The following is a 13,267-nucleotide window of genomic DNA, read 5'->3' as shown; positions in this document are numbered from 1 at the left end:
TGCTTGCTCACAGGGGGTCGTTTTGACCGTTGGGGTTTTACATAATTATTGTATGGCCTTGCCTTACAATATAAAGCGCCTTGGGGCAACTGTTTGTTGTGATTTGGCGCTATATAAAAAAATTGATTGATTGATTGATTGATTATTTGTATACCATTACTTCAGCACACTGGCAGAAGTATGCATTCTATGAGTCCTCTTCTAGGTTTTTATTTATTTATTTATTTTTTAATTACACAGTTGGAATGCCATAGAACATTAGCAATTCTGCATTTCTTGCACAGCAAACTAGTAATGGACATTTTTAACTTGTCATTTGACTCATTTTTCATTTATGACTTCACGTGTGATTGTGCGCTGTGATTACCTCCTGTGTGCACCAGGCACAGTGAGGACTGAGCTGGAGACACTCGTTACATGTCACAGCACTGCCAGATGAACATGATGCTGCAGCAACACAATGCACAGAAAAAAAACAAAAAAACAAACAAACACACAATGACAACACAGTCCAGAGCTTCAGAGTCTGCCACTCTCAGAAAAGCAAAAACAAACATTTTCACCACATTTAATCTCCAAATTGTACGGTCAAAAAAAAAAAAAAGAAAAAAAAAAAAGAAAAAAATTAACTCAATTTTGGGTAGGAGTTCCATCTAATAAATATATGTAAGTAGGCCCAACTCAGTGGTGTACTTTATTTGAGTTGGAGTCACACATGTGTACTGGATGAAAATCATGTACCAAATTGAACTGAGTTCATCCAGTGAGTCATTTTTGTGATAGTATCTGCTTTGAAGTTGTCGTCTGTGATTGGCTGTCCAATCTGTCCAATTGTGGCTTGAATACATTTTTAAAAAGCTCCAAAATGTTCTGTTGTCTTCAAATGTATGATTCCCCCCCCCCCAACCCTAAACATGCATTAAAGTGTTAAGAAAGTCTTTAAGACGGTTGTCAGTTATCCTACTTTTAAAGTGTCATGATTTGTTACAGCATTTTATAAAAAGGGGAAATGTGCCCCCTGGCACATAATTAATTTCCTCTATTATGGCATAATTGCTGTGAAGCATAACACACTGCACTCTACCAAAAACAAAACAAAAAAAAAAACACTGGCTCAATTTGAAAAATTCAAGCAACTACGTATTTGCAAGACTCTTTTTTTTTTTAGTGATTCCAGTTCAGCCATTGCTGAGCAAGGTTGGGTAGGATTACTTTGAAATGTAATCCAAAAGTAATCAGATTACAGATAATCCAAATGTATGTACATACATACATACATGTAATCCACATGTATTCTTTCAAAGTAATCCTACCCAACCTTGTTGCTGAGTAAATGTCATATGATAGTGAGATTAATGCAGGTGGAGTAAAGCATTTAGTTAAACACTTGAAAGTTAATTACATTGAACCAAGCTTTCAGTGTTATAAGTAGTCAGTTTATTTCAGTTATTATTTTTTATTTTACTTCCATTCTACTCATAAATGTCCATGCAAATTGTTACTTTAATTTTGTGAAGAATAAATTATATGTTGCAATTCTAGTTTTATGATCAAACTATTTATTGTAAAAACCACTGTCAAACATATGCCAAACAGTTTTTTTTTAATGTGAACAATTTTGTATCAAGATCTAGTAAGATATTCAATAAGTTACAAGCAAACATGCAAAAAAGTTTTTTTTTCTTACTAAAAATGCCATTCAATTTATGTTACTCAAACACTTCACAAGCATTTTTTTTAGTTAATATTCTTGTAATGTAGTCTAGTACAGTGCTAGTGTCACATGTACTAGCACTAGTGTTTTCCAACAATACACATACCCTGAGGGTATGTGGATTTGCATAAAATCATATGTGCGCCGTTTCAAAATATCCCTAAAAATAGTACAAACAAGGATGAACAATTTTTTAACACTAATAATATGTAAATGTATATAAAAGATAAATTAATTATTAATTAATGAAAGACTAAAGCATTATATAACTCTGCATCTGAAATAAATCTTGAACACATTTTTTTAAAAATGTGAAATATGTCTCGAACACATAGACTGCTTTTTTTAAAAAAAAAATAAAAATAAAAAAAATTAAAAATTCCAATTTGCTGATGATAAGGGGCAGCTCAGGTTGGACTGACATGCTTTGGAAAAAGAGTTAAAAATGGTTGAAAAACACTAACAGTGTCAATAGAACTGTGCAATTATCTTCTATCTTTTATTAGTAGGTCTGTGGTATTTTTTTAATTATGTTTTAGTGCCTATGTATAACCTTGGGTTTTATTATTTTGTTATGTCAATTCTGTGAACATGTAATGGTTGTTGAACAAGTGCTAACAAATAAAGTTATAAGGATGTTATTGTTATTATTAATGAGAGCAAATCATGCCACTGTTTTTTTAATCTTGTATATTTAATTTCTTGTCATGGGCCAATAAAATAAAGACAGTCAGATAGCTCAAAGCATTCCTTCTCAATCACAGAAAGTAACATTTTCAACATTTATAGCATTCCAAATTGTATATTTTGGTTATTTTTTTATATAATATAGCATACAATATAGCCTAATGTGTGTTGATATAATCTACAAGTATATGTAATGTGATACTATATATATATATATATATATATATATATATATATATATATATATATATATATATATATATATATATATATATATATTCACATACATGATGTACTGTAAAACGAGAGGCATAAGAGACATGAAATAAAATCAAGTACAACTAAAAACATGAACCATGTAACAAGTAGAATACATAGCTAATTTGAAAAAATGATAAAACCATTAATTTACAGTTTTGTGTGTGTGTGTGTGTGTATATATATATATATATATATATATATATATATATATATATATATATATATATATATATCATGACTATAATATGAAATATGTATAGTCATGCTGTAAGGTTTAGAAATATAGATTTACTACTTTAATAATTATTACTCCTATAATAATACAGTATTAGCAATTATTGAAACCTATAGAGTAGAGTTGATGATATAATCGTTTTTATGTACTAAACTTCAATAGTAAGTCTGTTCGGCTGCTCCCTTGTTTTTTCACTCGGAGTCTCACAGCAGATCCAAGGTGTATCTGCATAAGCTCAACTTATTCTAAGAACATTTGAACAAACATACAAATGTATACAGCTTTTGATACAACATGTTCACTTCTAAGACTAATTGTTAAAAAAGCTATTAATTTGTACTTTTATAATCATATATTGCTTTAAATGAGAGAAACATTAAATGCTTTAAATGAGAGAAACAGCTTTATACCTGTCCTTTAAACGTGATGCAAATCTGCAAATGTGAATTATCCCAAAAGAACTGTTGTTCTGGAACATTGACATAGCACATAACACACTGTATGTCAGTTCCCCTCTGAGACAGGACTTCAGAATGGTGTCAGGAGCCGATTAGACTAAAAGTGTTTCAGAAATTTAAAACTGAAACCCTGTCCATTCTAAGTGTTGCTTTCCAGAAAGCACAAACATATCTTATAAAGGTGTTGCTGGTTGTTTTGGAACTTCAAAAAAGTGCTTACCCTCCACGCTGTGGGCCCAGTACCGTAGAATCAGGCTCAGCAGCAGAGGCCCCATTAGTCTGTGACGTTACTGGGTGTGAGGAAACACAAGAACAATATTTCAAGTTGTCTCATATTTACAGGCTTCTGAGTCAAGCATGTCCAACGCCTCCAAAAGAAGTCACCCGGAGTTGATCTCTCCCGTCCCGTCAGGAGGAGGTGTGTGTCTGTCTCAGTCTACCTGTGCTGCTCCTGCTTTTCTTTTTTTAAAAACTCACTTCCGAGCAGGTGAGCACAAAGAGGGCGGAACACAGAGACGCAGTAGAGAAGCACTGAGCTGAGCACATACCTCTGCCAAAGGGCAACAGCCGGTTTTACATTAACTCCAACATAGATCATTTTATGCTGACAATGTAAACCTCTATATTATAGAATAACAATGTTGTCACTTCTTACCTATGCATAACTGATTAAATAAATACAAGAAAATACATGCAAATTTAGAGATCTTTAAGGAAAAGATTTTTTTTAAGAAATCTGAATGACATTTGTTAATTTTGAAACATTTTTAAAGTCACATACCTGTTTCAAAAATTCTAAGTTTTGTATAATTTCTACATTTTTTTGTATACATTTTCTACTATCATGTACAGTATATTAAACATATAATTATGTTTAACATATGTCACAGTTGGCAGCACAATGGCTTCGTGGTTAGCACTGTTGCCTCACAACAAGAAGGTTGTGGGTTCGCGTCCCACCTGGTGTCCTCCGTGTGGAGTTTGCATGTTCTCCCTGTGCTTACATGGGTTCCCTCTGGGTGCTTCCTCCCACTTCCCAAGACACGGAGGTCTGGCGAATTGGTGGCTCTGAACCGACCGTAGGTGTGACTGAGATTGTTTGTCTATATGTGACCCTGTGACAGACTGGCATCCTGTCCAGGGTGTACCACCAATCACACCCAAGGACTGCTGGCGGGATAGGCTTCAGCCCCCAACCTGAGAGTCTTGATTGGAGTAAGCAGGTATAGAAAATGAATGAATTAATATGTGACATTATTATTTTGTTGTTGTGTTTTCTGCTGAGATAATTGGGACTAAATCAAATCAAATCAATTTTATTTATATAGCGCCAAATCACAACAAACAGTTGCCCCAAGGCGCTTTATATTGTAAGGCAAAAGCCATACAATAATTACAGAAAAACCCCAACGGTCAAAATGACCCCCTATGAGCAAGCACTTGGCGACAGTGGGAAGGAAAACTCCCTTTTAACAGGAAGAAACCTCCAGCAGAACCAGGCTCAGGGAGGGGCAGTCTTCTGCTGGGACTGGTTGGGGCTGAGGCAAGAGAATCAGGAAAAAGACATGCTGTGGAAGAGAGCAGAGATCAATCACCAATGATTAAATGCAGAGTGGTGCATACAGAGCAAAAAGAGGTGAATAAAAAGAAACTGGGTGCATCATGGGAACCCCCCAGCAGTCTAAGTCTATAGCAGCATAACTAAGGGATGGTTCAGGGTCACCTGATCCAGCCCTAACTATAAGCTTTTCAAAAAGGAAAGTTTTAAGCTTAATCTTAAAAGTAGAGAGGGTGTCTGTCTCCCTGATAGGAATTGGGAGCTGGTTCCACAGGAGAGGAGCCTGAAAGCTGAAGGCTCTGCCTCCCATTCTACTCTTACAAACCCTAGGAACTACAAGTAAGCCTGCAGTCTGAGAGCGAAGCGCTCTATTGGGGTGATATGGTACTATGAGGTCCCTAAGATAAGATGGGACCTGATTATTCAAAACCTTATAAGTCAAAATCACTCACCACTAAATCAACAACATAAATAAATTATAAAAACATAAGTTTTTTTTTTCAAGGTTGCAACTGACAGTTATGTACATTGTAGTTTTTTTTTTATTAAACCATGAAATGTGACCTGATAAAATATCAGAAAATATTGAAAAATGTCCATTGGGACATTTGAGAAGCTGCAACCAGAAATATTTTTGAGTTTTTATTTGATGTCTTTAAAGATTCATTAATTTTTATTTTTTTGGATAGTTTATTAGTTTTTTTTTTTCTCTCTAACTGACATTACATTCTTTACTGACTTGTGTTTCTTGAAAGGTTAACTTATTATATTGTGATGCTACTTTGGGTGTAAAGTGAGCTATCTTGTCTCGGTGCATTTGTCCTTGGTTCTCCTCAAAACAACTGTATTTTTATCCAATGACCAGAAGATGGTGGTGTAGCAGCAACACTTCAAATGAAAGGCTCTACAGTACTCATCAGCACACTTGTAGTTATTATGAGATTGTTGGAAAGGGTTTTACTTATTATTATATGCTACAAAAGCTTTACAGTCTAATTAACCTCTTAAGTCTGCGAGCTGTGGCCAAAGGAGACGGACACAGTACCGGCAAGCCAACACACCTTGAACAAACACGCTGACAACATGCCCAGATATCATAAGAGAAGAAACGTTAATGTTTAACAACACGGCTCACCTCACCAAGAATCAACAATTTATTAAGGCTTTTCAATTCAGACATGAGTTGACATCATCAGTAACAAAACTGACAGCAGGATGGCAGTAAGATTTTACGCGGTCCAGCTAAAGAGTCCCTGGACCAAGCGGATTTTTGGTGCCACTTAAGATGGCAAAACAACACTTACAATCAATTGAGTGTCAGTGAATGATGACTGACACAAAAATGTATGCTGGGCAACTCAGGGTGGCAGCTGTAGCCAGGTAGGGGTCAAAATTTAAAAATGTTCCAGTTGTATTAAGAAACTATTCCACATTATTTGTCTGATCATAAAGATTCCAAAAAGGTATAGTCTGGACCATCTGTGACTAAATGTCGTGGCGTTATGGGGTAAAAACAGCAATTTCAGTTTGTACAGGGGTCAAAAGTTAAAGTTGCTCAAATTTTGATAAAACATGATGCATATTATTGGTCCTTGGTGGACGTACCTATTCCATTTGGAATAGGTACGTCCACCAAGGACATCTGTCTGTCTGTTAGCAGGATTACGTCAAAACTACTCCACGGATTTAGACAAAATTTTCACCACAGATACATATTAGGCCATGGAAGAACCCATTAAACTTTGGAGGTGATCCAGATCCGGATCCAGATTCTGCATCATGTTTCACTTGATATATGCTTGGAAGGATTACATCAAAATTTCTTCATGGATTCTTACAAAATTTTCACCACGGATACATATTAGGCCATGGAAGAACCCATTAAACTTTGGAGGTGATCCAGAGCCGGATCCAGACTCTGCATCACGTTTCACTTTATATAGGCTTGGAAAGATTACATCAAAATTTCTTCATGGATTCTTACCAAATTTTCACCACAGATACATATTAGGCCATGGAAGAACCCATTAAACTCTGGAGGTGATCCAGATCCGGATCCAGATTCTGCATCATGTTTCACTTGATATATGCTTGGAAGGATTACATCAAAATTTCTTCATGGATTCTTACTAAATTTTCACCACGGATACATATTAGGCCATGGAAGAACCCATTAAACTTTGGAGGTGATCCAGATCTGGATCCAGATTCTGCATCACGTTTCACTTGATATATGCTTGGAAGGATTACATCAAAATTTCTTCATGGATTCTTACCAAATTTTCACCACGGATACATATTAGGCCATGGAAGACTCTATTAAATTATGAAGGTGATCCGGATCTGAATCCAGATTCTGGATCAAGATTTCTCTTTATATAGGCTTTCAAGGATTACTTCACAACGACTTCACGGATTCTCACCAAATTTGCACCATGGATAGACATTAGGGCATGGAAGACTCCACTGAATTTTGGAGGTGATCCTGATCTGGATTGTATTAAGAAACATACATGTTATTACATATCAACATGTCCTTTGCCCTCCCTGGCCGGGGTCCAGTAGAGGTGGACATCTGTGGCACAACATGTTAGCAGGCTTTGCTGTGACCGATCGATCTCGGAGCTCAATCAACCGTGATCAGATCATTTCAGATGCTGTTTTGATGCCGTCAGAATGTGTAGACTGTGATCAGATGATGCAACAACTGCATGTAGACTGCCGTCAGATGTGCGTTCCATCTCGATGGTGCCGAGTGTTTTGAACATGTGCAACACATTCGGGATAGCCGAGCAAATGGGACCAAATATGGTGATGCTCACAGACTGCCATCCATAGGTCTTCAGACCGCACCTCAGTACTTCCCGATTGAGGATGGATGTGTCATTCTGACGCCATTCAGCCTCATTCAGCGTTTGTGTGATGGTGGTATTAGCGTGGGTAAAACCCTGTACACACTGAAATTGGAAATGTTCATGTATCCATCCCCTGGCTTGTCTGAAGAAAACTGGCAATTAAACTGATTATTTACAGGTATTATACCAAAAGGGCTGATTAAGTATGCAACCCATCATCTTGGATTTTATATTTTTAATTAATTTATATCAAGTTGTAGAGATTTACTTTCACTTTGAGTCTAAGGAAGATAATTTTAGAAATTTTTATATTGAGAAGCCCGATTTACTTTTTGTATTTGAAATGCCATAAACAAATTAAAATGCGTGAAATACCAAGGAGCTGAATACTTTTGCAAGCCACTGTATCTCTTGAAGTTTATGTGTGCGTACGCGCTCAGTCATTGCGCTTTTTGCACAAATATTGCTCATGCTGACTGTGTGTGTGCTACCTGAGTGTCTTCGAGGGCACCCTGCAATCTGCTGGCGCACAAACATCCTGTCAAAGATCAAAAAGCGGAGGTGGAATGAAGTCACCAGCAAGTCATTGAATCAGCAAGTCTCAAGTCATAATGACCACTAATTGTTTGCAAGCTAACTTGAGTCTTGACTTAAGACTGGAGACTTGCCAATTCATGATTTGAGAATGACTTGACAGTGACTTCATCTCACCTCTGTCAAAAAGTAACCAATCACAGTGAAGTATTCACCTGATGTAAATAAAACTATAGTGTCTGTCTTTTTCATTGCCCCATCAAACTTTAAAAAATGATAAAATGTATGCTTTAAAAAAAAAAAAAAAAAGAATACAAAACAATCATGAAAAATTCAACATAGTGAGATAATATAATGTAATTTGGAATCAATATTTTCAGTCTTGAGAGGTTGAAACTATAACACAATACTAAAATACCCTTGGCTATAGGAGCATAGCAATAGGAAATAGAATATGACCTTTAGACCTCTTAAAATAGGTCAAGGTTAGCCATTTTTGAACTTGTCCAAGGTCTGTGTCCCAAGAATGTTCCCTGTGAATTTTAAGACCATGACAGTAATAAGACTGGATTTATGCAGAGCACAAACAGACGGACGGACAAGCAGATGGACACAAGGCCTTCACAATACCCGATGGGTGTATTTTGGCCTCAAGTACAAAAAAAAAAAAAATCAGAAACAAGTGGAGGACAGGATGAGATATTATACTGAACAGCAAAAGTCTAGATGGTCATGAGTCATTTATACAGTACAATGTCCCAAAACTAACGTTCTGTGTGCCAACCAGTTGATTTCAGAAAGCATAAAAAACAAAAAAAATAAAATTTTAAAATATTGACTCCAAAAAAGCAAATCAATCAATCAACAGATTTTTCTGAAGCAACTTTGTGTACACTTTTTTAATTCAATGATTTTGTTTTAATTGTTTATAGCAGTGGTTCCCCAAATTTTTAGCTCACATATAATCTGCAATCAACCTGACTCAGTGGACGCACCTCTTACCAAATCCCACAACAATAACTAGTGTCGGACAAGAAAGAGCTCACAGTTCAGTTCACACAGGATAAAATGGATAAATTCACATTTGTAGTTTGCAGTAGTTTCTATTTAAAACAGTTTGCAGTCAGTTCATTTGATGTTTTTGTGAAGACTGAGAAAGACCAAATTTGAGTTTATCTTTCAATGGAACATCTTCAGTCGAACGAGAAGCCCGACAATTTGTAAGTGTTGTGGATATTTATGTACAGTTATGTGTTGTAGGCTACTAGTGGAAGTGTAAAACAATATAAAGTAATTTTCTTTGTTTTCACATATGCATGCATATGTGCATCAGCTCAAACAGTCCACTAACTACTCACCTACAAAAATGGGTAATGTCCTTCAAACAACAGCAGCAGATCCAGGCCCGGACCAAAAGAATAAAAACTGGGTCAGACCAAAATAGTGGGGTCTTGGTGTAAATCAAACTGAGCCACAGCTCAGGGTTTTTGCAGTATGAAAACATTTTTTAGTAGTTCAGACATTTGGACAAATTACAGGAAGGAGGCAGGTTGTCATCACCCATTAATAAGTCAGTAATTTATCTGAGTAAAACCAGGTGGCTGTACAGCTCTCCGTCTTTTCTTCTTCTCAGAGACAAAACAACATCCACACTTTTATTGGCAAGTGATGTGAAATCACTCACTGTTTGCTCCAAAAAAGAAAACTTTGACATTCAGGAAGATGCTATCCAGTGATCCCTATATCAGCCAGAAAAAAAAAAAAAACAACCAAACAAACTAAATTTATACAATCATGAACATTTTGCTGCGTTGTGGAGAGCACAGACACTGAGATGGAACACTGTGAATGTGCATGTTTTAGGAAGAGAGAAAGAGACAGAGTCAACTTCACATAAGAGAACTGTCAAAAGTGTCATATTTTTGAATGCAAGAATAAAAAATAATGTGAAAGCTTTATGATATGGCAGGATTAAAACTGCATATTTATTCCACTTGAAGAAAAAAAACATGTGGGCTTGTCGCTAGCAATGAAATATGACCGCCTGTGTGTGTGTGTGTGTGTGTGTGTGTGTGTGTGTGTGTGTGTGTGTGTGTGTGTGTGTGTGTGTGTGTGTGTGTGTGCTGGGGGGGGTTGTGTAGGTGTTGAGCCATTGACAGCTGCAGTGAAATTATCCCTGCTTGTCCCAACACTGAGGAATCTCATAAATCAGCACCACACCCTTCTGAATATCACTGTGGCCCATCTGTCACCCCCCCAACACACACACACACACACACGCACGCACGCACGCACGCACGCACGCACACACACACACACACACACACACACACACACACACACACACACACACACACACACACACACACACACACACACACACCTCCTCTCCAACTGTAGCAGCACTACACTCCTCATTTCTCTGTATTTCCACTCAACACACATGAAGTGCCAATCTGTGAATTTTCTATTTTCTATTTCCATCCATACTGGCACCTTTTCATTGATAAGTCTCATGGAGCTTGATTTGTGTCATTTTCTGTGTCGAGACAAAGACACTGTCTACTCTGAACACTGCCTCATGTGGCTGATGTGGGACTCCCCTCTTGTCCTTCACATCTTTAATCCCAACTCATGTCTAATTATTTTCTAGATCTCTGAAATTCTCTGCATGGGCAAAGAAAATTACAGGTTTTTGGAGGCAGTTTCATGTTTATGTGACATCACAAAAAGCACCTTTCACACTTGGGTTGATATTGTTTATAAAGTGCTTTGAAAGATTTTTCTCCCCTTGAAGTTTTTTTCAAGCATTTTAATGTTCGTGACATCAAATGTATAAATAAGAGCACAGGTTTCTCTACTAAAAGTATGCCCTGAGAGTGAAAACAAATCTCAGCAACATGAAACAGAGTGGCCTCCAAAAGTATTGGAACACTTGGTGTTTCACACATTTTAGCAATTTGTTTATGCCATTTCAAATACAAAAAATAAAAATTTCTAAAATTATCTTCCTTACATTCAAACTGAAAGTAAATCTGTACAACTTGATATAAATGAATTAGAAATATAAAAGCTGAGATGATGGGTGGCATAAGTAATGGAATGCTTTGGTATAATACCTATAAATAACACATAAGACACAAAGCAGAAAGTTTGACCACATTACACCCATTTTGGTGTCTCTTCACTGGCTTCCTGTCCCTGTGAGATCAGATTTTAAGGTTCTGTTACTAACCTATAAAATTATTCACGGACCAGCCCCTCCCTACTTAGATGACCTACTTAAACCCTACGTACCGGCCTGGGCTCTGCATTGAGAATGCAGAGACTTTCAAGTCCAGACTTAAGACGCACTAATTTTCCCTTTCGTATGGCTAGCATGTTGGCATAGTACGTTTCTATGCTTTTTACCCTTTTAAATTCATTTTATTAATAAATGGAGCGTGCCGTGCCCTCAACTTTATCTAAAGTCTGGGTCTTTTAGTGAAGTTTAGGGCTAGTGGTCATCGATCGCCTTAGTATTCCTCTGTTTTTCTTGTTGCTTCATGCTGACAAATTATAAATGGTAAATGGACTGCATTTATATTGCGCTTTTCCATCAGACGCTTTACAAATACTGCCTGACATTCACCCCAATGTCAGGGTCATACAAGGTACTCACTACACACCAGGAGCAACTAGGGGATTAAGGACCTTTTCCGGTCAGGCTGGTATTTGAGGATCCTCTGGTCTCAAGCCCAATGCTTTAACCACTACTAGACCATCACCTCCCGTAAATTATAGCTAAATTATACTGTATTTCTTGTCTTTCTGATGTCTGATTCATTTTTTTTTTCGCTCTGTTTAAGGTGCAGCTCCATCCAGAGATGGGAGTGGGTATTTTTCTTCTGCAGACTTCCTGTCTTCCAAAATTTCCTGTATTGTCTATTGTGTTGATAGCATGGCCCAAGCAGAGGGTCACCACTTTGAGTCTGGTCTGCTTGAGGTTTTTTTTCCTCAAATCATCAGAGGGAGTTTTTCCTTCCACTGTCACCTGTGTGCTTGCTCTAGGTAAGGTTAGACCTTACTTGTGTGAAGCATCTTGATGCAACATTGGTGTGATTTGGTGCTATATAAATTAAAATAAATTGAAAATTGAAATAATCAGTTTTATTGCCAGTTTTCTTCAGGCAAGTCAGGGGATGGATACATGAACATTTCAATGTCACTGAATATGTCTTGGAATTTATTTACATCACTTAAGAAGAAATACAAACAGTATGGCACTCTATAGTAAATCTGCATGGAGTAGACAGTTCTCAAAAACTGAGTGACTGTGCAAAAAGGAGAAGAGTGAGGAACGCCACCAAGACACCCAGTCAATCCAGAAGAAGTTACAGGCTTCTGTTGCTGTGATTGGTGAAATCATGCATAGTGCATATTTTGCATTTTGTATCCCCAGTTATACAGCTTCATGATGAAGTGGTATAGAGGAGGATTTAATTAAAAATAAGACCTGAAAGTTCAGCTACAATTTGCCAGAATGTACATCTTGAAATGGGATAAACAAATTCAAATATGTGAAATACCAAGTGTTCCAATAATTTTGGAGGGCACATGCTTATCCATACCATTGCTTTGGCTTTGCCAAGCTCTCTCCTGTGATTCAGCAACCTGGGGCAGTCTTACCCACCCTTCAAGGTGGAGGTCCTTTCTGTTTTGTAAGTGTGTGTCCCTTTTAGTAAAACAACTAAAGAATCACTTTTACACCGTTTTTTTTTTTTTTTTTTAGACAACACCATGGATTGATACATGAACATTCCCAAGTCACAGAATGTGTCCTGGACTTTGTGATTGAGTGCAGGAAGAAAACTAGTGAGGAACGCCACCAAGACGTGCTTGTCTACATTGAATGTGGTGTGTAGTTGTCATCTTGTGGATGAACAGATACTAGTCTGTTTTCTGAGCAGCAAGTAGATGGAACTC

General features: G+C 37.0%; 1 protein-coding gene across 2 annotated transcripts in view; it reads right to left on the bottom strand.

The window, feature by feature from the left end:
• The window catches only part of itgb6 (integrin, beta 6), a 58,416-nt gene that overhangs the window by 42,148 nt on the left and 3,001 nt on the right, over nt 1-13,267 (bottom strand). Inside the window, exons 1-2 of one of the 2 annotated variants that reach the window (XR_004566764.1) lie at nt 3,576-3,806; nt 368-447 (exon numbers count right to left, since the gene is read on the bottom strand). Coding sequence is in view for 1 of the 2 variants with exons in the window: in XM_034195231.1 (XP_034051122.1) it covers nt 368-447; nt 3,576-3,630 (135 nt within the window). In the remaining variant the exon portion in view is untranslated. Of the gene's footprint in view, nt 1-367; nt 448-3,575; nt 3,807-13,267 lie in introns of those variants that run through there. The other variant, XM_034195231.1, reaches the window with a different exon arrangement.

Source organism: Thalassophryne amazonica, chromosome 2, assembly GCF_902500255.1.
Source record: "Thalassophryne amazonica chromosome 2, fThaAma1.1, whole genome shotgun sequence".
NCBI classification, from domain to species: domain Eukaryota; kingdom Metazoa; phylum Chordata; class Actinopteri; order Batrachoidiformes; family Batrachoididae; genus Thalassophryne; species Thalassophryne amazonica.
Note: the sequence above shows the minus strand (reverse complement) of the source record. Positions and strands in the feature narration are given on the sequence as shown.